This window comes from Pholcus phalangioides, unplaced genomic scaffold (assembly GCF_987345545.1).
Source record: "Pholcus phalangioides strain wild (caught in Gottingen) unplaced genomic scaffold, Ppha-v1.0 ptg000015l_1, whole genome shotgun sequence".
Classification (NCBI taxonomy): Eukaryota; Metazoa; Arthropoda; class Arachnida; order Araneae; family Pholcidae; genus Pholcus; species Pholcus phalangioides.
Genome location: NW_028301608.1, coordinates 35,804,423 through 35,830,799, shown reverse-complemented (window position 1 = coordinate 35,830,799; position 26,377 = coordinate 35,804,423). Strand labels below are relative to the sequence as shown.

At 33.2% G+C, this 26,377-nt stretch overlaps 1 protein-coding gene across 4 annotated transcripts in view; it reads right to left on the bottom strand.

The window, feature by feature from the left end:
- Positions 1–26,377, bottom strand: part of LOC149075925 (protein O-linked-mannose beta-1,2-N-acetylglucosaminyltransferase 1-like) — a 59,501-nt gene that overhangs the window by 13,026 nt on the left and 20,098 nt on the right. For all 4 annotated transcript variants that reach the window (XM_089243441.1, XM_089243439.1, XM_089243440.1 and 1 more), the window contains 4 exons: positions 26,160–26,271; positions 25,204–25,359; positions 24,583–24,783; positions 23,993–24,124 (listed from right to left, as the gene is read on the bottom strand). In XM_089243441.1, the coding sequence (XP_089099567.1) occupies positions 23,993–24,124; positions 24,583–24,783; positions 25,204–25,359; positions 26,160–26,271 (601 nt within the window). The remainder of the gene's footprint in view (positions 1–23,992; positions 24,125–24,582; positions 24,784–25,203; positions 25,360–26,159; positions 26,272–26,377) is intronic.

Genomic DNA, 26,377 nt, shown 5'->3' with positions numbered 1-26,377 from the left:
TGTACGGGTTTGGTATCCCAGACCCAATTTTCAACATTAATTTACTCCTCACCTAATGCAATTCCACAGCTACTTTTTTCACAGTACATATATACGCCTGTAAAATTTTCGTCGAATTCTATGAGTTTAACTTGGGAGCGTTTCATTGTAAGAGCTACTGCTCAGAATGAAGTAATGCGATTTAACTTGCTTTCAGAAAATGATGGACAACGTATTGAACATACTTTGCAGCACGTTTTAGAAACGATAAAAAACATTTTAAACCGATGTCTTCATGTCTTATTTCGTTTAACAATATTGCATACAGCGCCATACCCCGCTGGTTGTGAGTGGATATGTGATATATGGTTGTGATTGTGATAACATTTTGTCCAGTAGTTTTCCTTTTATGGCCATTTCAAAGGGGAACTTTAATTATAAAGACCCAGCATTTTGGAATAATTTAACAAAACTTTTGATGATCATTTTTTAATTACGCCAGAAAAACTGCATTTTTTAAAACAATTTTTTCGGAAAGACTGATGTTTTCCGGAAAAATTAGTTTGAATTAAAAAATGTTAAATGTATTCGTATGCAGAATTGCATCTTCGATTGGGTGCGTCTGTCGATCCCATCTATTACGCCGGTGAAATCGCGATTCTACAGTAAATAAAAGTTCTTTAAATATTCGTTTCAGAAAATCCTCTCAATTCTAAGCTCGCACTGGATGTTGTAAGTGAGTGTATACTTTATTTTGGATTTGTTACGATTCCCATTTTCTTTTCCATGAGTTCAAAAACATCATTATTTTTAAGTGGAAAATTATCATTATCATAATCAAATAAGACATTCTTTTGAAAACAGCCTTTCGAACAGTTTCGCAGAATTTATCGTTTCGAAATGAGTAGAAATAAAATTCCCAGAATATACAGCCTGTTATAACGTATATGATCGGCGCGATTATCGATTCCGTTGATCATGAAGCAGCACCGAAAGAAAATTTGTTTTCACCAAAATATTTTGCATAAAACAGACAAAAGTTCTACTGGCGGAAAGAATGCTCCAGATCATGAATAAAACGGATAGTAAAAAATATGATTTATGATCCGTTCAATTCAAACACATACTTCAACTTTCAGGATCATTGGAGCAATTACAGTAGCATATGTAATACGCGTAGTTTTATATACAAACTAAGTTACAAGAACATCGAATATTTCACGAAATATTTTCGTTATAATCGAGGTGGCATTTGTCACAATCAAGGTTGATATTTTCAAGACCTTTTTTAATGAAATATATAATTAGATGCAATCAAATATTGTGAATGAAGTTATTTCATTATGGTAAGTTTACATGGATCGAGGGAAATTGGGAACATAAATAAAGGACATCGTCACAAATGTTGCCGATTGTCGTGCGAAATTGTATTGCTTGGAAGAGTTGATCAATATTTGTATTTTTGACCACGACGTTTGAAGTGAACAGACGTATTTCTTCCGCTGAGCAACCGAGCGTTAAAATTTGGTATTCAACCCAAGTGGGAAACTCGGTCAGCGTGACTAGTGGTTATATTTTCCTCTGAAGACGGCACCCATTGGTGTTGAAATGTATTAGGACTATTTATTTTCGTGTATTTGCCTTATTCGTTGGTGTCTTCTTAATAAGTATTGCTCGTAAATCAATCGTTGGAGTGATTTAAAATTCAATTTTCTCTCTTTCCAAAGTATACCTTCGCATCAGCCAGCTGTTAAAAACCTTTTTATTTAAAATGTATTTCAGAAAATACAATGAAGATTTATATTTATAGTACACATTTTCATTATAACACAATTCATAAATCATGTAAATTACCTTCATCTGAGATTTTAGTAAATATTATGAATTTGAGTAAGCTCAGTTGAAAAAACAAACATCAAAAAACCCACATAATAAATCTTTTTTTCTTCATTAGGCATCGAGAGCAACCGACAAACATACAAATACAAAGGCCACAACAGGCAAATTTCCTAACGGAGGTGGCTGAAAAATTATGCCCATACAAAAATATGAATGTCAAATATCACCAAAACATCTAGTATAAAAGCATATATCACCAAAAAATAATAATAATTAGGTATTATATGATATTGTGTTAGTGTATTATATACAACGCCCAAAACAGATTATGGTTATCTTGTCTAAGTATGAATAGCTTTCCGATTTATCCCACTATGTTAATCGTATTTATTTTTAAGCGTATCAATTGTGTTAGAATTCACGACCCCTGTGGAGGTAAGCTATTTCATTTTTAACAACCCTATTAGTGAAAAAACTCCTGCGACACCACAACCTGGAATTATCCCTCACTAAACGATGCTGGTGTCCCCTTATCGGAGTAGTTTATTGACGGCGTATTAATAACTCATGGTCCAACTTATCCATTTCGTTGAAAATGTTAAACAGTTCGATCTTATCCCCGAATCTAAATTAGCATGAAAACAAGATGTCATTTAATATTTAAACTCCAAAATTATCCATGTAATTTAATCGTCTCTTTTTTCGGCCATTTAACAAGAAAAAATGAGAATGAAACCCATAAAGAGTCAAACTCACTAACCACGAATAGCGACACTAAATTGATGTGCATAAACATCTGTTTTAAGAAAAGACATTTATTACATGAGCGTTGAATATAATACCTTACCAGCTGTACAAAACGTTGGCCATTTACGATGAGGAAAAAAAAAATCGCTGTTTCAAATAAATGCATAGTCCATTTCCCTGCTCTACCAGCGTTAGAAACTAAGCCCAAGACGGTCCTTGAGGAAAATGCGAAGAAGGGGAGAATGAATAGGGCGAGAGAAAGCACCAACTCTCCTCCACATAATTGAATTTTCTAACTACCGCACTGTTTTTCTTTCTCAAGTCAAATCCATTAAATGCAAAATCCGCAAAACTTTTCCACCGCAAAAAAATAGTAGAAAATAGAAATATTCTGAAAATAAAGGAAAACCCCTTTTTCACCAGCTCTTCCTTCCACTACTTTCATCAAGAATAAGGAATTCTAAATAAGAAACACACAAGCCATTCACGCATTAAAAAAAAATAGTAATAAAGGGGGGGAAAAAACTTGCAGGAGCTTTCATGATACCAACACCGAGATGCAATTAATAAATCAGGCCTTCCTTTAAAAAAATATATATTTTAAAAAAATTCATAACGTCCCCCCCACCTTCTCATTTCCGTCAGAAAAGCAATGAAGCATTCCTTTTAACATCACCTAGTAACGCATCCAAAAAAAATATATTGCAAATAAAAAAAAACAACAAAAAAACAACCCGAGCGCGATTTCTTTAGGAAAAACGAAAGGAATGTTGGAATTTTTAATATTTCAATATCTCTCCATCAAGAAATTAGAAAAGATGCCTACATGAATGCTGATCAGAGAATATTATTCCAGGGAATTCCTACACAACATTGAACAACAGCGGGATACACGATTAGTATTTTTAGTTACTCAAGAAAAGGAAATGTTCGACAATAATAAAAAAAATTTGAATAAAACAGTGAAAAGAAGAAAACTATTAATATGTTAAGAAATTAAACTGGGGCTAATAGTCACATGTTTTCACAAGTAAACTAATATTACGAGTTCAATATCAAATAGGCTACATAGAACGGCGATGATCAGAAACGAGTGAATTTTCTTTGTTCCTAGAAAGTTTGTTTCTCAATTTAGAAAATGAAACTAGTTGAAGATAATCCTATTCCACCAAATTTGTAAGAAATCAAGTGAAATAACCTTTAAAACTGCTACTGAGGCAAAATTACCAATTAAACTAGATTCAAAATAGAGGAAATGAGTCGAAATTCACAGCGAACTTATTTCATTTCATCCAACGAAAAGTTTTCGATTGGAAATTCCCTCTAAAGAATAGAAGCTTATTCAATAAGGGAACATAAATGAAATAAGATAAGAAATAGGAACAAATTTGTGTAGTTTTATAATTTATATTCTTCATTATATATTACGTATCTCGAGGATTCATTTTCAAAAAGAACAGTTATTGTGAAGGAAGGTTAAATTACTTCATGTAAAAGAAGAAATTATTCTTATCTGCTTATGTGACGCATCGGTTACTCGTATCCTTAAATCTGAATAAGAATTAAAGTTAATATATAGGGGAAAAAAACCAACGTTTTTCTCCGTCGTAACATTTTTGAGAATCGTTTTTCAGTTATAAAAAAATGTTATTATGTACATAGAAAATGTTGCCCCTGACACCGCCCAGCCCCTTAACTGAAAGAATGGCTAAAATTGACGAATGTCGACAAAAACCTGGATTGTGTACGGTTTAAAAATAAACAGTTAAAAAAAAAGGTTTTCATTGAATGAAACTTTTAACGTTAATTTAAATAAAACAGTCTAGTTTCCACCTATTCAGTCTAATATAGGCAGTCTCACTGTTCCCAAATCAGTATACTTGATTAGAAAACAACTTACTCTCGGAAAGAATTCGAATTTTCAAAAATGCTATACAGCGAAACCTCGCTACAACAATACTCGATATAACGATAAATCCCTCTACAACGATATTTTTCTCTTGTCCGCAAAGTATCGTTATATCGCGGTTTCACCGCAATTGTACACAAGTACAACGTTTTACACAAGTAAAACGTTTTGCACAATAGTCTTGTAAACTTGCTACTATTGACGGAAATACTACGGAATTCATTCAGTACAAGATAATAAAAATGCAAATCAAAGGCAATCAATCTCTGAAAAGATATCACTGTAATTTTCTACGTACAACCTGCAAATCATAAGTTGAAAAAGTTTGATTTTTACTTAAGGCGGACGTCATGAATGACGTATGAAAGTCATTCATGTTCCGAGTTTTACGCGTATTTGGATACTTTTTCTAATTTGAAGCGAGGTGCATGTGTGGTGTAGTAGGTAGGGCCTCCAAAAAATGGCTCGGGGATCCATGATGTTCTTAAGTCAGCCACCTCGTTGGGCAATTTGCCTGTTGTGGCGTTGTATTTGTATTTGTATCAAGTATGGATAGCTTCTCGATTTACCCCAACATGTTTATCGTATAAAGTTTCATATACGCGAACACCTTGGCCCTTTCAGAAATTACGGCTACTAATGAACCTTATGCAAAATATTGCTCCGGATAAATGTCTCTCGAAATGGCAAAGCACGAAGCAATTTCAAGGACACAGCAAAGATTTATTTTACAGAACAGCTATTACACGCATTCACAATCAGATATTTCGACGAAACACGATAATAAGATATGGGCGAGAAAAGATAATTCTATCGAAATAATTCTACCCTATTCTCATTCCATCTTTACACTTCTATAGCTACGACATCGCCAAATTATTGCTGTCGCTAAACTTGCTAAGTTGATCGTCAATTTGGCGAGATTTACAAAGGGATGCATTAACGGTTATTTACAGGCGAAAAATGACATAATACATGATAAATAATAACTATGTACATAATTTTAGTAACAATATATTATGTTTGAAGTTTCTTTCCTATTTTTTTACCGTATTAAAAAAATTTAGAAAGGAGACGAAGATAATGTAGAGAGAAAAGTGAACAAACTACCATGTGCACTTTCATTACCCATGATTTGTAACCGTTGTGAACCACTTCCTTACATTTAGCATAAAAAAGCAAACTATACCGTATACTACACGACGGAAGCAGTAAAAAAAGTGTGGTATGTATATTTGAGGAATACAAACTGGACTGATTGCTCAATGCTCATATAATTTTACATTTTTTAAGAAAGACAGTTCGGATTTTATGGAAACAAATTTGTATTTGTAAGTATAGGTTTCAAAGAAAAATATATAGGAAATAAAAAAAAAATTATCTCCCAAACAATTTATTATTCTCAATCTATTTCTAACACTCTTACGGCTCAGTAAACACAATTAAGAGTCAACTATTCAGACTCGAATGAATTCCACTAAAGACAGAGAGGAGAACCCATAAATTGGAAACTTTTTTTTTTTCTATCATTTCTTCTTCTATTTGAAATTTTTTTTTCACAATTTCGAGTAATTACAAAAACTTCACGCACATCAGTCAAAAGTCGTTACTTTCAGCGTACCGTGGATAACAGATATGACTTCCAAATACCCCCGTAACGTCGATTCGATTTACGCAACCATCGGAAAAATTATTTCTTTGGGAAATAACTCCCGTAGAAACCATTAAAAACATTTTTTTCGCATAAAAAATAAATCGTTTGAGACAGAAATTTTAGTTTTCGAAAAATTTTTTTAAAAAAACGTCCTAAAAAAATAAAACCGAAGAAAATTTCGTAACGTGGACACGAACCAAAAACTTAATATTCTGGGAGTTTTTATTAAACATTCGGAATAATTTTCGTTGGGATGCATTTCTTATCTAGTCCTCTACCCTTTTTTTTAACACAAATTATCATTTCACCGAAGTTAAGATCTTTCTCTTAAATTCTCAGAAAGATGACAATACGAATTTAACATACCAGTGGCTTTCTAGTTTTATGCAAACGACCAAAAAAAATCATGATCATGATTAATCGTGTGCTTAAATTCACAAAAGAATATTTTTTAACAATTCCCAATTTCCTCACGCAAGCATACATATACTATATGATTACGTGATTATGAATCTTTTTCCACTGGAACTGATTCATTAATATTCCAAATAGAGATGCCGAAAATCCAGACAGACACATCACATTAATGCGGAAATGCAAAAAAAAAGAAAATTGCAAGTACTGATCATGCAGTGATATATATACTTTTGTTTTTTTCCTTTTTTTTCAAAGAAAATTTCGAATTTCTGCTCTTTCGCACAATGCCATCGATTCATAAGATATCCAGACAGTTTTATGCATTACTCAAAAATGCATTTTTCACATTCAAAACTAATTCGGTGAAATTTCCATAGGAAAAAATGCAAAGGTTAGTTTCGAATTCCTCTGAAAAAACATTTCTTCAAAGAAATTCGCACATATGTACAAAATAAATTGCCTTTTTTTCATGATTAACGAATACACATGCTAAGTTCGAAATCATTTTTTTTTCCAAATTTATTCCCTCAACATAAATTTCGGTGTATTAAGGTTCGAAGGAAAAATCTGTTGTTGGGAAGAGAAATTTGCAAACGCATTTTGTGAGTGGGTTTTGGCAGCAATAAACATAAAATAGGTGAAGGAAGTTCAGTTCATTGGCTATGGGAGGGGGTAGCAACGGTGAAAATGGCAAAGATTATCGGCGAAACCTAGAATGAGTCTCTTGTGTGGCTGTGTGTGTAATATTCCTTCCAAATATATATATTTTTTCTTTTCATGGCTAACTTTCTTTCGGTGATAAGAATTCGATGTACACTCGCTCTCTTTCTCGGTGGATGATAGTTGATAGCGTCGAATTTGTGTTTTTTTCTCATTTCTTCTCTGATGGAAAAGTCGATATTCTGTGTAACACCTCCGCAACGGAAACGGATTTTTCGGTTTAAAGAACGATTCTCTTTGGCATCGCACAACTCTTTTTTCTATTTTATCTCACCTCTCTCATTCTTTGCGAACCTCATTCGTTAAAGGATCAAAAGTGGGAAAATGTTATCACCAGGTAACGGATCATTAGCATTAGTTTCCGGTACACATTTCCATTTATAATTGATGACTATTGTATTTTTCCTCGTTTTTACCGCGTTTATTCTTCCCTTTTAAGCGTTCGTTTCAATTCTTATTTCTGAACATTAATGACAGTTTGGAGATGTTACTGAATTAATTTTGCATTGTTTTGTTCCCAGAATGGAACGAACAATAACAAACCACTGAATAGACAAAACATAGTTGCCATATTGAGTAATTAAACTTTCTCTGAAAATTCCTTTTTTTCATATTTACTGATCAAGAGAGCATACACAAACTTTACATTCAAAACTTTTTTTCTACGCAAAAAAATTAAATACAAACAACGGCGCGAGAATTAATTAGAGAAAATTATTAATTTTTAAAACCTCTCACTTGTTGCATACCATACAAGTTTTTTGGCATGAAATATTACAGGAATTTTCTAAATTTCTAAACGTTAAAATTCCTATGGTAATCAAACACGTACTAGAAGAGAAAATATCGAAAGTATGAAACATCTCAGAACAAGCAATCACCAAATACTTTTCGCGAAGTTATGAGACAATAAAAAAAAAACGATCTCCCAAGAAATTGATATATCGCGAATATTATTTTATTTACAAGGCAATGATAGTTCCGAATTCTACCGATACCTTCGAGCAGCAATTACTAAAAAACGAAAAGATCCCATATACACTACAAATAACTACTTACACCCAGCAGCCAACAACAAATGTGAAAAATTCCTACTAGCAATAAAGAGGAAACTGGTAGCAACTAAAAGAATGTGAAAAAGAAGCTTAATATCCGTTCCATGAAAATGGATTCCGTAAACAACCAACAAGTCCATATAAGAATCAAAAACATCCCATGTTTTCAGAAATTTTCATAAATGTACACAAAAAAAATTGTATAATTCATATAATTCAGTATAATCATGTAATATTGTAGTCATTTGCGCATATTGTCTAAACAAATGTTTGTACACGAAATGTTAGACTTGAAGGATTTTAGGTTTGCATACTTAACCACGAAAAACGTACACCGTATTTAGTTTATGTCCATTTTCATGAAAATATTCACGTAAAACAGTCGACACTCGTTATAACGACCCCATGTTATAGAGATCATTCCCTCATAATGACTGGTGGGATAGGTCCCAAATTTTTTATATAACGACTGTCTTATATGTTCTCCTTTCAATATAATGGCCATCCCAATATAACGTCTGTTTTGTCAGAACGATGGGGTCGTAATAACGAGTGTCGATGGTACAACCTTTTTTAATTCAGATGTTTAAACTTTTTGAAACAAAGAGGAAAAATTAATTGAACATTTTAAGAGGCATTCGATCCAATTTCTGCAATATTTTTACCACCGACATGTTAGGAAGAATCTCTTAGAAGATGAAAATGCAAATTATATAGCCATACTGTACATTTGGATTTTCCGATTTGATCATTTCATTTCATGAACTGCGCTCGCGAGTTTCTAGGTTATTATAATTTTTTGAAATAAATTTGTAAGCACTCTTCATAACATTTGGATATTTATTGGATTGCAAAGACCTTACTTTAGACTACGATTAATAATTACTATTGTTCCTCTACGGTAAAGACTCACCCTGTTTTGCTTCTGAAATCACAAAATGAATAAATCTAAAGCTATAACCCTTTTCCGAAGAAACTCAAATTGTTTGAAGACGGGTTAGAAGATGAAATCATAATACCAGAAGCATTTTTAAAAAAAAATCCATTTTGACCTTTTCTTTTTCGTTCCAGCCAAATGGTCACTTCAACTAAATGATTGCCCTACAGACTGTGTCGGAGTCTTCTTTCGTGAAAAAGATACAGGCGTACGCAAGTAGAGATGTCTATTACTGCAGAAAATTCTAGAAAGAAAAACCAAAAAGAGTTTGTTTTGTTTTTTACCGAAAAAAAGGTCAATTTGAAGGTTCTTATTTACCCCGGCAGCCATTCAGAGAAAGTAGAAAGAGAATGTTTGTTTTCCTGATCCATTGAGTCCAATACTTCAACATTTATTCTATCGGGGGTTTACTTCCACTTGGCTCTTTCTTTCTTTCGGATACAGAGAAAGAGATGAGAGAGCGAAACTAAGTGAAAAAGGCTGATGGTGTGAGGAGAAATACAGAAAAGCCTTACGTTTACTGCCTTCGCCGTACCCCCTATATTCTCAGCTTTAGAAAATTTTCTTTTCCCTACGTATGAGAAGTGAATACTTTGAATTTCCTGCCTTTTTTTCTTATTTCATCCTTTATTTTCTTGACTTCATCATTCCTTTTTTATTGTATAGCATTTTTTCCTCTTCTACCCTCTTCAATAAATGTATCAATAAAAAAAGTAAAATTTTTGCAGAGTTAGTCTGAAGAATAAGCTAGAAGATTTGAAAAACTCCACAATCTATATATATTTTTTCATTTCACGTGTGTTTCGCTATAGTATGTTTTATAAAGTATTTGCTCCGAGACATACCCGAGTAAAGTCTTCCCTACGTTTTTCTAGCCTTTTGTTTTCACTCTTAAAAGATACTTTCCACTCATTTCGTTGTGCTCCGGAAGGAGGAGGAGGAGCAGCAGCAAAGTAATTGACGAGATTTCTTTTCCATCCTCTTTGGGACAAAGGTATATACAGTACACTAGTATATCACAGCATACTGCTGGAGCTGAGAAAAGAATCTCATCTGATTCAGTATGGTCAATGTCTTTCATTTCCGGCAATATCGACTTTCATCAAAAGGATATATTTTCGTTCTGATTCAGCGCTGTGATTGTAGAAATCCAGTGGGACCTATGAAATATATTTATATGATTTGTTTTTCTTCTTTTTGAAACAGCCGATTCACAGATATACCAATTGAATATGATTTATTCAAAATATGATATCTCGGCTTACAACGATTTTTTCCCCCGTGGCATTTCTAACTCGGCTAACGAACGTTTTGGTGAATGAGGATTAACCGGCGGACATAACTCAGCCACCTTGTGAGCTGAATTTTCAAACCAATCATCATCAGAATTACTGTCGCTCGAGGCCGATTAATTTATATCTGCCACAGATACACCACTATTACTCTTTCAGAAACATTTTGAGCTATTTCATGTGTATATAACACACCTACGAACCAGACTGGATAATGTACATAGTCGTGTGAGATGAAAAGATCCTCAGTAGGCCTATATCTTCCTTTAAGTTATCCTTCATTCAATTATAAAGCTGTTCATTTCAGCCTCTTTCAATCAGTTTTTTGTCTTTTTTACAGTGCTTTTTAGTGTTTTACAAAACTTATCTTCAAATTTTAGGCTGTACCTGGAACGGATTAAACGATTTTCAGTAGAGAGGTATGAGGAAAAAACCGACGTTTCTTCTAACGAGAATTTCGATAAACGAATAAGATACCGTAACGAATTATTCTCGTTAATCGAGTTATGACTGTGCTTCTATATCTTTATGTTCCAAACAGTTTTCGGACAAATACGTTTCGCATTTTAATTTCTCTAAGAACTCTTAATTTCCTCGCAAGTTAAATACATTTAAATAATATTATTTGCATAACATGATTTGTATTAAAATGATTTTCTTTTTCACAATATATACTTAGATTGAAAAAATGAATATCAATTTAAACATTGCAACCTTATTTTTCTTACTATAGGCCAATATTCGTAAAAAATATACACACGGCGTGCAATCTTGCAAACTCTGATTTTTCTCAACCAGGTTGTAAATTTAAAAAAACTCCTGGAAGTATGAATATCTGAATAGAATGATGTTCTATCATCTTCTCACTATCAAAACACCGAGAAATGATTTATTATCAACAAAATAAAAACCCAGTCTGGGGGGAGGGCAGTCTCGTTTACCATGAAGAAGCAACAAGATGATAGAGGAAATTTATTTTTTCTTTATCACACTTTCCTCATTTTGAAATATTACCATTACCGTGATCATTTCCGAAAGCATCTCCTTATCTCCCACACAACGAAAACTTCCCCCATTTCAATAAGATAGAATAAACAAATATTTCCGATTTTTCTTGTTCTGAACACTTTGAGTAAAATGGCGTGAGATTCAGTTACAGAAGCGAATAAGATGAGGCACTCAAATGAAGATACCTCCCACCATATACTGTTCTTTAAAAATGTATTAGAAAAACTTATAATAAGTAATGTGACAGGTGCATCAAGAAGAAACATTTATGGAATTCCTGTTAAATAACCACAATCGATAGCAAAAAGAAGAAAAAAATCCCGTTTTCGCTTAACAAACAATAAGTCAACCACATTTTGTGCTATATCAGAGTTTGATAACCCGGAGTCCCTCGAGAGATCTCATGAGCTGGGATGAGAAATAAATTAACTCATTATTTTGAATTTTTATATACTGAATATTATTTTGCAAAGGGGGCCGTGGACTTCGTCTTATTTAACAAAAAGCACGTGGAAATATTGAGAATCCTTGACCATTTGATCATTTTTGTCGCACCACGGTTATTTTTTGCATACGAGGGATAATTAGACCAGGACTTACAATTTATTGCCAATTCCGAACGGCAACCTTTTTTTATCATACTCACCTGGAGGTTGGTGCGCTTACCCCTTCAATGTGGGACTCCCTACGATAGCAATCTTTTTCTGTGGTCATGTCGCCGTTTCTATTGTACACGTCAGAAAAGTTTCTGACAAGGACGAACAGGCTATCGAACTCACGAAGCCGCTCAACATCCTTTAGTACTTTGGGCGAGTATCTTATCGACCTAGTATCTTGTTCTATGTGTATGCGCGTACTCATATATTCTTCATACCGGCCATTGAAATAGAGCTCCAGCTCTGGTGATTCAACACCATCCTTTAGAAAGTTTGCTTTTAAATAAGTTAATCATCAACAGTTCACTGCACCAACCCCTAATTTCATACATATTTTTCAGCAATTTTATTGACCCCCCCCCCCCCGATTTCAAACACTTTGAAAATACTTTTATTGGGAATTAAGTCATTTTTAAACGACACTTGAATCCTCGAATATCCAAAATAACTTATTTTAAATAAAAACCGAAATTCGGCAAAATATTTGTTGTTAGGATAACCCTGATACAGATAACCTTGTTATATGTAATTATCTTGTTAACGTATTTTATCGGAATCCACAACATAAATTTAGTACAAAAAATATTCTCCAGTGGTTTTAATTCCCTTCGAAAATACGAATTGTATGCTGGCAGAGAAAAGCTACGAGTCCGGTCACAGTAATATTTTTAATTATTTTTCCAATTCATTATAAAAACATTTTCAACAATGCTGGAAACAAAGTTATAAAATGAGTTTATTCAGTTTTCTATCAAACGCGTTTTGCATAGATGAGCTAGTATTAATAGTGGAGTGTGACATCATCTACGGGTAAGTCGTCATCTGGTGACAATGTCAGGAATGTAAGCTTTGGCCTGACTTTGTTCTGGCTGTCCATGTGTGCAGTCCCGTTCAAAGTACACGAGCTTTAAAGAGAGAGGAGGACTCACTGCCCATTAGTATAGTCGTCTGCCGCTCTCATCCCATAAGTGAGAGGATGTAGATTCGATTCCCAGCAAAGGCAGTTTAATTTTCTTTTTTGAATTTATCTTCGCATCTGTCGAAACCTTCGTATTAGTTGTGGATAGAAACACTTTCCCGAAAATTAAAAATAGCACGATGTAGCTAAAGCGTCTTATATATTTTAGTGAACGCATATATTAGTTCTAATGAACACGATGCCATAATAAATCAATAAAAGTATCGAAATAACATCCGAAAATGTTTTGCGTTAGTACCGTATCCATCTAAAAATTACTAATGATATAGCTGAAATATCTCTTGCTTAAGAGGAACGCGTTTACAAATTTCTGAAAGTTTATTCTATAAAATCTTGTTTTGCGTGGAAGATTCCGAAAACGTATGATTTGAGTCGTTTCGATTCCTCTTCTCTAACAGAGGGGAAAAATAGAAGTTTGACAAATGACACGGGCATACAAAATCGTGCCGAAACTTCTGATCACTGGATTGATTCGAAGCGCAATAAGTCCTAAAATGCATTAGCAGAAGACCGGAAAATTCAGGATAACATACTTTCAGTCACTTAAAAATTTTGCTATACTTGATATAATCGCAAGGCTAACCACGTACAAAAATGAGAGAGGAAAAAAAATGGAAATTTTTTTCCAAATGAAACGACGAGCAACTAATCAACTTTTCCTGACACACTGGACCATGTTAATTCAATTTTTTTTTCTCCTGCGACATGAAATATCGACTACACCATCGTTGAAGATGAAATAGTGGAATTTGATTAACTTCCGAGTATTCCTGCTGTATTAAAACGCGCCTACTCCGACAGGAGAAACCAACGCTCCGCAGTTTTCACAATAAAAACAAACAGGAAAGTGTGATTTAATTAAAATGAATGTATATATATTTCAAGGGGTAAAAAAAAAAGTTGAAAAGCAGAAACACACAGATGAGACCCAACTTGTTTACGACTGGCGCAGCACATCGCACTGAATAACTAATCCTTAAATCTCTTATGAAATATTCCAGCAAAGAGAGAAGCGAAAACATAAGATGAACTCATAAACGGGAAAATTCTTTCTTTCAAAGATGGATTTTCGATTAATTTTTCAAAACACAAATAGAATCGGAAAAATATATATATATGCCACTAATAAACTCTTTCCTCTCACTCCCAGACACCGCATTCATCTTACAACGTTTCTTCATCAAACGCAATCGGAAAAAAAAAAATTCAGTAGATTTTAATTCCTCGCTGCTTAGAATAAACAACACAAAGTATTCTTCCAGATTATGAGATGAATAAAATATGAGTTTCCCGAAAGTTATTTCTCAAAAAAAAAAAAAAAAATTAACGGCATTATTAGTTATTTCGATAGCGTGCTGCAGAGCTGATGCAGTTTGATGACTGGCAGAGACATATACAAGATACGCCTTCAACACTCCATAGAAAGAGGGGGGAGGGAAACAGATGGCGAGAATTTCAACATCATCCCCCCCTCACTCTTTTCCTTCCTCCAAAGATATTATGTATGCAAATTACTCGCAATGAAATATGCAAAAGCGTTAAAAAAAGCCATTCAGACTAGAATACTCACAATCGTAAGAAAAATAACTTGATAAAATGAGAAATATTAAAAAATGACTAACAAATTTAATAACCAAAGTGAGAATTTTTTTTTTAAAGAAAACAGGGATTAAATATTCACCTCTTAAAATATGGAGCGAATATATGCAATAAGGGAAAAATACCGAGATGACGAAGTAAAAAATTGCTTCTCAAAAATTTTTAACTCCTCTCTGGCTATATTTTAACTCAAATCTCATGCACATAACTTCCCATGCAATACATTAAAAAAGATTCCACACTGAACAGAAAATTTAAATATTTTCAGAAACTCCAACGAAATAAGTACCAAAGTGCATAATGAAAAAATAAATTAATTAAAATTCGCAAAAACGTAATCCTGGATTTACTTTAGAAAACTAAACTTCGAAATATTGTATGTAAGGATCAGCTTTGGAAAAAAAATAAATTGCAGCGCAACAAATCTAATCCCTTTCTTAGCTATAAATAAACACTTCAAAACAAAGAAATTAAAGGCAAGACGTCAACGATTCAGTTTCCCAGAAATTTTAGAATTGCAAATGCTTGAATATACATGATTAAAGCAAGGATCATTCGGATACGGAGAACTTGTCTGATCCGTTCATCAACAGTGATTATAGAATGTCATTAAAAAAAATTGAGTGTCGACACAACATATTGAAATAATTTGACGAGACATTCCAACCGATTTTTTTATCAATCGGAGTTACATAGCCATGCAATAAATTTCAAAGATTATCTGTCATTCCTCAAATACTGTAATATGAAATAAAAATATATGCTATTTAAAAAAAATCATTTATTCATGTTTTATACCTAACCCTCTATGATCAAAGCCTCCTAGATAGACCTAGTATCTAGGAGGCCTTGGCATTACGCACAACTGCATAGTACGTGTGTGGGCGAAAGCGAAAAACCATGAGCTCAGTTGTGAGAACGTGAAAATAAATGAGCGAAGAGTAAAATTTTTTTGCTCGTAATGCGAATCATCGCTCGTTAACTGAAGTTCCACTGTATATTCAAATTCATACGGGTCCATAGAGGGTTAAGAGTTCGTAAAAGATCAGTGCCGATTTTTTTTTTTAACTACGATTTTTTAATTTTGTTTATCGCCAAGTGAATCGAATACTGCTGATAATGAAACGAGAAAAAAGTATCAGCCATACGTAATTACAAGATAAGGCAATTTTTTAAACCAGGATCTTCGAATTGAAGCGATGAAGGCGTTCTTATCCTTCTCTTGAAACTGGAAATGGTACGGATCATAATAAAAACTCAAAGCCTTTTGATTAACGATAAATAAATACATAAAAATAAAGCTCAAATATGCAAAACACGCTAGCGAAAACCTAACTTTTATGAAAGAATTTTTACAAAAAAAAAAATTCCGATCAGAAGTCACTCTGTGCAATCATTTCATAAGAAAATTCAATGCACAACTAACACTTCAGTATGACGCGGATTAAATAATCTCTGTCTCGAAAATTTACCGACAACAATTACGATATAAGGCTTTTGTTTCTTAGTCAAACACGAAAAATATAATGAAGAATACTTTTTTTGGCTATGTCCATTTTTAGTTATGAAAGTTGGCTCACGCAATTAATAAAAAGAATGTCTTCGGAAATATTTTTGTCAGGATCTATGCGCTAAATCTCTAGCACTGTTTTAACTCAAAGCATTAACGACAAAACTTTCCGCTCAGCTAGCGCAAATTAATCGAATTTCTGCAGGTCGCTAAAAATTAATCAAAGAATTTTTCTCCCATTAACAGCTTTTATACTCATGCTTGCCGACTGACAACATGATGACAAGTTTTGACAAAGCTCGTTTTCCATTTCATGTCATAATCCCTTTAATACATATAAGCTCTTTACAATAAAATATCGTCCTTGAAACAAGCGCTTCAAGTGGCCGAATTTCCGAAAACAGCCCAATTAACAAATTAGAAATGTTGCAATGTTAACTGATAATTTCGGCAGAATAATAGGAAATGTCGTATAATAATTGCAATGTTAAATGATAATTTCGGTAGAATAATAGGAAATGACGACTTTTGAAAAATAAACATATAATGGTTACTCAATCTGAAAACAGAAGAAAACTAAAATAGTATAGCATTTATTTACTGAATAATTCATAATTTATATATGTTCAACAAATAATTGAATTTTTTTTATTACCAGTGTATTTCAAATTCCGTCTCAAATTTATTTTCAATATAGGCCTATTCGTTATCAAAAAGTCGAGTACCAATGACACAGTTTGGTGTGATCAGATGAACGGGCTCACAACCAGGATGCTTGCTTATTTGCCCTATTACAGGACTAGGCAGGGCTACCAGTAAACAAAGTTTGAAAGAGGATCGGTCAATTGGAATGAGAAGCTAGGTGGTCATATTGGTGAGTTTCCAGATAGCTAAGCAGTTTTAATTTCACACAGCAACCAGGACGCAGTCGATAGACCACCACTCGAGAGGTCCAATTTTATCTTCCGATAATTTCCTCGGATCGAAGAACAAACATCTCTAGCTCTTTCTATTGGCATAAAGTTGTTGGAAATATTGAAAGCGCACAAAAATATTTTGGGGGGGGGGGCCTAAAACCAAATATTTATGTAGGCATGGTATATTGTTCATTATATAGGTAAAGTTGGGAGGGTAGGGGCTCCTGCCCATGTGCCAGATACAAGTTTACGGCAGGGCTTGACAAATCGTAAAAAAAAAAAAAAGATGTAAGCCAAATTTCTCAGGAGATGTTTCTGCTAAAGAAAAACCTGTCTCAAATAATATTTTTTGGACTTTCCAGAACATTGACATTCCAGCATGCCCTAATTCATTAAGAAATCTTCAGAGGAATTTTTATGAGATACATGGTACGTTTTAGTAGCAGTAGATGTTATTGCCGCTCCTGTAGTCTAAAAAAACCCTGCTAATATGCCTGCAATGCGACTGTATTGACATGAACTTTCAATCGTTTATCTAAATCGTCATCAGAAACATGTTGAATAAATTTCATTTCAAACCAACAATTCTTTCATTGCGTTGCAAATTGCATAAACATAAGTTTGAATAAATCACATTTCTTTTCTACCATATTTTCCTGCGTATAATCTGCAAATCACACGTTAAAAAGCATCACAATTCCTTAGTGTGGATTATGTGCGGCTGTGCATTATTTGCTGCTTTTTTTGAGAGAGAGGTTAAACCTGAAAAGAATATTTTTAAAAATCAATTTGTAAAAAAAATTATTATTTAGGATTAGGATGCCATGTATATGTAAAAAATTTGATTGTTTTTCCACTGAAATGAGACCAACAACTCTATTTATCCCTAGTCCATCAATTAAGATTGCATTATTGGTGAATGAAATTCACATCTGCAGATTATGACCAGGAAAGTATGGTACATATAATATAGGAAAGTAGCAGTCATAATGAATTAATAAATATAAACTTGGTATTCTTTTCTCCTTGCATGGGTCAGGTTCAAATCTGCAATATTAGAACTGGATGCTATCTGAAATGAGCATCTCTTAAATGCTTCTCTTTCTTTTAGTTTCAAAAAATACCTGAATACTGCATTTTTATACTAAGAAATTTGTATCAGAGTTAAACCAAAACACTTCAATTATATGGTAATTATCCATTCCAGAATATTTTTTACGTTTATGATCACAGCTATTAATTTTATTTTCCATTTCTTAATGATTTCTTTTTTTTTTTTTTTCAATTTAGTTCTTTCCTACACCAACTGAATTTATAAAGTAGGACCTCTCAAATCCAGACTTCTTGGGACCTAGTTGAATCACATAGGGGAATCTTCCAGATTATGGATACTTTTTTTTTTATTTCCCAAATTTTCATATTAAAGCAGTAATATACTTCATTGAGCACTTTAATTCATATTTTCCTTTGGAAAAAATAATAATAAAGCAATATACATGTGAATGGCAACAGATAATTTAATTGAAACCATAATTTCTAATTTACATACTATATTATTAATTATTTGGTACCATTACTAGTTACCCTAAGTTATTACCCTCTTTAAGCGTTTTTGTATTTGTAGTCATTGTTCAGATCCAAAAGAAAACTGGAAAAGAAATTGTTTCTGAAGATCAGGCATCATAGCCCCTCCCCCCTCAAGCCAAGATTATAGTGTTATTTTACAGAAAAAAAGGTAACCCCCCCCCCCTGCATACGCCAATGTCAGGTGTGGTAAATTTTTAGATTCCATATTCCCACACAATATTAGTACTGGTGTTCCACATCCTGGATTTTTCAAAAATTCACCTGTCTAATACCAGGGTTCTTAAGCTGTGCACGAAGTGCTCTCTCAAAAAATCTTTGGTGGAACAAATTGTTCCATCAAAGATTTCTTGTTGCTCACAAAGAGATTGAGAAATATTCAAGATATACGGAAGACTGGATGTTGTGAAGATATTTATTATTTAAGATGTTAATTTTTTTTTAAGGAAGGAAAAACTCATCTCTGCCACTACAGGGAGTCGAACCCGGGTCCCTCGATTGCCGGACGAGTGCTCTGACCACTAAGCTACAGAGGAGATAAGAGATTTTCCTTCCCTAGAGTGTATATGTGCCAAACGGAACCGTGCAATGGACGGTGAACCGATCAGCTAATTGCTCATGGACGACGAGCCACCAGATGGCTATATATATGACATGAATGTTGCTCTCCACTTGTTAATACAAGATATACGAAAGACTGGATGTTGTGAAGATATTTATTATACGCTCTAGCGAAGGAAAATCTCTATCTCCTCTGTAGCTTAGTGGTCAGAGCACTCGTCCGGCAATCGAGGGACCCGGGTTCGACTCTCGGTAGAGGCAGAGATGAGTTTTTCCTTCCTTAAAAAAAATTAACATCTCAAATAATAAATATCTTCACAACATCCAGTCTTCCTATATCTTGTATTAACAAGTGGAGAGTGACATTCATGTCAAAATAAATATTTTTCCAAGTGTTTCAAAAATTTGCATTTATACTTGCATCATACCATCATCGAATCACGATGAACTTGTACGATTTCAATCTGGCATTTCAGATAATATTTTCAGCCGTGCAACAGCCTAGTATAGCTGAAAAAAAGACCAGTAATTCCATACTATTCACTAATTGCCAGTAGTCTGTTCACTGTGTTTTCTAGCCAATAGCTCCTAGCATATTACTCTGGCTTAGAAAAATATTCAGTGGGATGACTTGCTTCCAGTAAAAGTACCCGCCGCTGTGGTGGTCGAGTGGTCATAGTGACAGACTCACATAGCGAAGTCCCGGGTTCGAACCCCACCATCGCCAGAGTGGTGGTTGGCTGAAGTTGGTTTTCTGTGGTTCCCAACTTCAAAGTGCAAATGCGAGCCGATCTCCCGTTAAAAAGTCTTTCCACAAAGAGCAACAGGCCTACAAACAGTACAAATGTTCGGTCATTACGCTTCATTCACTTCACTTCTGAAATATAGATCGCAGCACTAAAAAATCATACACAACAGTAGATATGCACTCAGACTGTTAGTTACACACACTTGCCCTTCCAGTACAACTCACTAGGTAGTAAATTGCCCATATCGATAGACCTAAGTTGTGCTCAGTTTGAAAGGATAAAAGTAAAGGTACTTATGAGTTTCCAACTTCTGCATCTCATACAGTGAAGTGAGCATAACAATGTGCGATCCAACTGAGAGGTCTCAGATAGTAATCACCCAAAACTAATTCTGCTGCTCTGCGGTTTTCCCATCATTTCATCTACTCTCACCACCCAAGTAGCACAAAGATATAGATCTATATCATAAAATTTCAGTTTCCAATATAGATCTATATCGGGCCACGATATCGCTCTGGCTAAAAAAGGCATAGTCGGAGATAAATAGATCTATATCGTGAACGTGATATATTCAAATAATTCAAATTTTGGACGATAGATGGCGCCCTTTCGGAAGAAATTAAAAAAAAAAAAAGTGTAATTATTTGGAGGTGGGTGGGTTTGAACCCATTCTCACCTGAACTATTCCCATCTCTAACCCCGTATCTTACCAACCCACCACTACAGCACTGGTTACTAGTTGTTATTATAACATTAATTTACAAGTAACTAATTTTTTTTACTTGTATTTTCAATCAAATTTATTCATTTTCATGTATGCACAAAAGTTAGAAAATAGAAATTGTGAGACATATTTATCATTTTGAGGCAGATAATTGAAAAATTACATATAACACAAGAATCAAATTAATGTATTGTGTAGTATATTAATTATTTAAAATTATTAATTTATGCTAATAAAACAAAAAATACAGAATAAATAATATGTGAAAAATATGGTAAAAAATGAAAACATCGAAGGAAAAAAAAAAAAAATTTTATGAAAAACAACAAAAACAAGAGCAATTTTTTTTAAATTAAAAAATATGTGCAATTATAAAGTGGCAATTAAAGTTACGGTGGATAAGTTCTCGCTCCTCCTAAAATACCAACATCTACGATGTAAAACATACACAGTAAGGATTCAATTATAATTGACGAAATGATTTTGATATATCAACATAATCAATCCTATTAAAATCAAAATTTCATATAAAAATTATTCATTCAAACGTTTTTAATTTCAATTCAAACAAAAAATTGTACGCTCGACTTTAAATTTTCCCCAAATTTTTATTTGAAGGCAATATTTTTATTTAAAGTCACACAATATGTTGATATATCAACATATTGTGTATCTGATATATATCTTTGTCAGGTTCACGATATAGATGTATGTCATGTTCAGGATATAGAGCTATGTCTTCTTTGATAGATCTATATCAGGTCTATATTGAGAATCTGATATAGATCTTTGTCAGGTGCACGATATAGATCTATGTTTTTCAAACTATATTAAAATTATTTATTGTCCCAAGTTGCTGTCCTTCAAAGTAGAGATTATTCACATGAAATCAAATACATATTCGGCTGAAAAATTAAAGACTTGATCAATTAACATCGTAAATAATTTGCACCATATAAGACGAGATCGTTCTATATCATAGTTATGACATCTGATATTCCTCTGACATTTCGATATATAGCAATATGGTGCAAATATTGTACTATATCGTTGTGCTACTGGGGCATACACTTGCCACTGTCACACTCAAAAATTTTAGGAACTAATTTATAATTGAAATGTGTGGGCATCATGCAGTATTCTCATTGTAAAAATTCATGTTTGTACTCTGTTTGTAGCACAATGATAGACGGTTTAAGTTGGATTTTTGTGGCTCTCTAACTTTGAGGCGGGAATGCATATGGAAAAGCAAAGCTTAACAGTGGACAGTGCGAAACAAATGCACAGGCCATAAAAAATAAAATATCAAAACACAGTATACAGAAGAGCAAAGCAGTACAGGGGTTGGTGTGTAACATAATAAATGCATAGGGACCATAGAAATTAAAGAAGAAATTGTGCAAATGAAGATGATACTCAGTATTCAGTTGGTGTACAAAAGATGCAAAGTCAGGGCGGGACCCAGAAAATTATGCATCAAAACACAGTGAGGACATATGGATAACAAAGTATCACTGGGGAGAGCAAATAACAAATGCATGGAACACAGAAAAATTTGGCTACGGACGTAAAAGTGTAAAAATGCCAACGCGAGTTCAAGAACATACATGTTAAGTAACTCTGTCACTCTCTCTCCCATGCCCATGTGTGGCACCTCTGGGCCATTAGTGACTGTGGGAGAAAGTCTGAATCATCATTGTCAGTGAAATCTTCCGCATTTCAATGCTCTGGCAATGTTTCTTGGGGGGGGGGGGGAGGGGTTGTTGCACTTTGCCTATGTCCTTCCACAAATAGCTGCAGAAACCCTCAGATATGAACTAATTCTATGATCAAATGAAAATAGGTGCAAGAAAAAAAGTTGTCAGTTCAGACGACGGGTAATTAGAATAAATAAAAAAAATTTAATTAAATTACATTCGTTTCACAAAAATGGGGAATTTTTCTTGAAATCGGTATGCATGGTCATGACATATATTGAAATTAAATTTTAGTTGTATACAGGTCAAGTGTGACTTACGGCATATATGCCTATGTCCTTCCACAAATAGCTGCAGAAACCCTCAGATATGAACTAATTCTATGATCAAATGAAAATAGGTGCAAGAAAAAAAGTTGTCAGTTCAGACGACAGGTAATTAGAATAAATAAAAAAAATTTAATTAAATTACATTCGTTTCACAAAAATGGGGAATTTTTCTTGAAATTGGTATGCATGGTCATGACATATATTGAAATTAAATTTTAGTTGTATACAGGTCAAGTGTGACTTACGGCATCCCTCTGTGAAAATTAGTGCTCTGCCCAGTGAGATTTTCACCTAAAAAGTGCTCAGTGAATTAAAAGTTTGAGAACCATTGGTCTAACGTATTCATAAAGCATCATGATTTCATTTGCACCTTGTACCTGCCACATCACTTGGCATGAAGGCATGTTCGGAAATTCACGGAGAAAAATAGTGCGCTTGACAGGTTCTGAAATGCTGAGGTTAACTGTACAGCATGAAGAAATGAAATAAAGAAAAGAAATTCTTTTGAGCAAAGCTGATTTTTTGACTAATCACATTCCTATAACACAAAGTTGCCATCATGATTTACAGATCCCTGAAAATCGCAGTGGACACAAACAAGTGATACAAAAGGTAAATAAAATGGCTGATGTGTTATAAAAGGTCGAAGCAGAATTTGAGTAAGGAAAAACATCAAAAGTCCCTGGTTGAGAAAAAGAAATTTGGCTGAAGTGACCGAATTATGGATTCATCTGGATCCATTCCAGATTTGAGAGGTCCTACTGTATCACAATTGAATCGTGTTTATAGCATGCATTCTTCAAAATAAAAGTTTTTAATCATGAAGATACCTACTCAAGATTTGAGCATCACCATACACTCTGCTGCCAAGTTATCAATAATTGTGAGTTTGCTCTTACATTATGCATTTGTAAAATAAAGAGCTCCATACAGAAATTAATTTCATGAAAAAATCATTTAATAAACAAAACCACAATTTATTTCACCTTTAATGTACAATAAATATGAAATATGATGAAATAGTTTCCTGCGATATAAAAATATGATATTTTGTTTCCCTATACATAAAATAATATTGCATTCAACAATTAATAAAACTCATATTTTTATAATGAAAAGAAAATGCTTACCTAAGTGTATTTAAATACAATCCCTTTGTGTCATGGTTTGGATAGTAAAACAGGCCAAAACACTGTCGAACGAGATGAAATGCTTCATAATCATCTTCAGATATTTGATGAACATACAAAACCTGGGCCTGACTGAAAGTTTAGATTGGATTACTTTTTTTCACACTAAAACTTTTCAAATACACAAACAAATATATTCAATACAAAAATTCGTAAATAAAGTTTATAATAAGCCCTGTTACTGTTATTTTACTGGCAATAAGGAAAAATCACAGCACTAAAATGCTATGCCATACTATCTAATGCCATCAATGTATAATAGATGGCACAATAACAAGAACATAAAAAATTGAGTCCAGAAATTTTTTGTGCAGACAGTTTATACATTTAAGAGAATTCATATGGGATTACTAATGCACTAAATGAGACTACTGAGCACATTATTGAGGTCTGTCATTTTATTTAAGCATTTTCAATGCTTCACGCAGTGCAAAAAAAAATATTTCCACATCCTAAAATAAATATACATTCAGCTAATGATCAAAAAATGTTCCAAATTAACAATTATAAGAAAAGATATTTATAATCACCTAGAAAATGTAGCATTCTGATCTGGTTCATATGAACCAAGAGTTTTGGGCCCAAATGAATCTTCATATATACGGGAACATTTCAGATCTTCTACAGAATGAAGAGTGACCGGTGTTGCGTTTTGAAGAAAGCTGTCTATTGATTTTTCATAGCTGCCTTTCTGAACTGTATGTACATCTTTGAGAACAGCATTCTCTTCACTAAATGAATGAGAAGAAATCATTACTTAACATGCAATAACAGACAAAAGCTGAAACACAGTTTTGAAAACTTTGTATAACTCAACAAAATATATAATATAAAATTTCAGATGCAGTAAAAATTTGGTGTGCTACTGTATAAGGAAAAATATAATATGGCATCATTATCAAGAAAATAAATTCAAAATCAAGAACTATCACATGATTTTTTTTTTTTTTTTTTTGCATTCAATCTTATTTCTTCACAAGTCATGGACGCCGGGTGAACCCATGCATTGGGACAGTCCTGCTTTACAACATTTTCATTACATAATTTTTATCATATGTTTATGTAGAAAATAATCTTTATATTTACTACACAAGTTGATCGGAGAGAAGCTTGATACTCATATTTTTTCATGTAAAATATATAATACTTACAAACTAACTGCTCTCCTATAAGCAAAGATTGATGACCAGACATTATCAGCATTTTCTTCAGATTCACCCACAGGTCCAACAAATACTCTTGATACATCTGGTACTATACTGTTACCCGTTATTTCACTGCTTATGTATAAGGAGTCACTTTCAGATCTATAAAGCACATTCAAAAAAATTCTTCTCAAAAAATTTTTCATTTAAAAAAAAAGATATAACTATTACTACTAAAAGACACATGCACCTCATAAACATTGCTCTCTACAGAATTTATAACAAATTAGTACGTACTGGATAAATGAAATATGACCAGTAATTTTCACAGAATGAACTAGTCCTAAGAAAACATATAATTAAAGTTATCTCTTACTTATGCATCAGTGCAAGGGAATAAAAAAAAGGAGATGCATAAGTGAGAGAGGCATATAATTGAATAGCATCATTATGCTACAGCTTTTACCAGCAATAACTGGAAAACATGAAAGTGAGAAAGTGTATAAGAGATTACTGTACATATTAAAGGGTTTTTTTTGTTTTTTTTTATAAATTCAGAATTAACAAACACATCTTGTGATAAATCCTGGAACTACCCATACTTAGATCAAGATAACCATAATTTCTTATGGGCAATGTATGTAAAAACTGAGTTTTAGTTTTTCCCATTAAAATTGCTTTTATTCGAGGTTGCTGAATTTTTAAATTTTTATTTGACATCTGTATTTTTATGGATAGTTTTGGTTTGTTTCCTTCAATCAATGGGCAGTTTGGAATTTGCCTGTTGTGGCATTTGTTTATGTATTCACCTGGATATGAATATATTTTGATATTAAATAATGATTTTTATCAATATAAAAAAAACAAGCTAAATTTGAAAGAAAAAACAATAGTTATAAAATTACTTTCCTTAATAAATGAAAAATTACTCAAAATTTTAAATTTAATAAATATTTTCATACTCATTGCTACACCATGATTTCTGGAAAAAATTGCGCCGCACAAGTGCTGCCATGCCTAAAAATGTCTCCGTTCTGTACAAAAGAGTCACATCATCTGAAACATCTTCAAATCCTGAAACATTGAGGGGAATAGTGTCAAGCGTTGATAAAATTTTAGAATAAACTCAAAAAATTAATTTCAAAAATCATATTCCTTCAACTATGTTTACAAATATTTT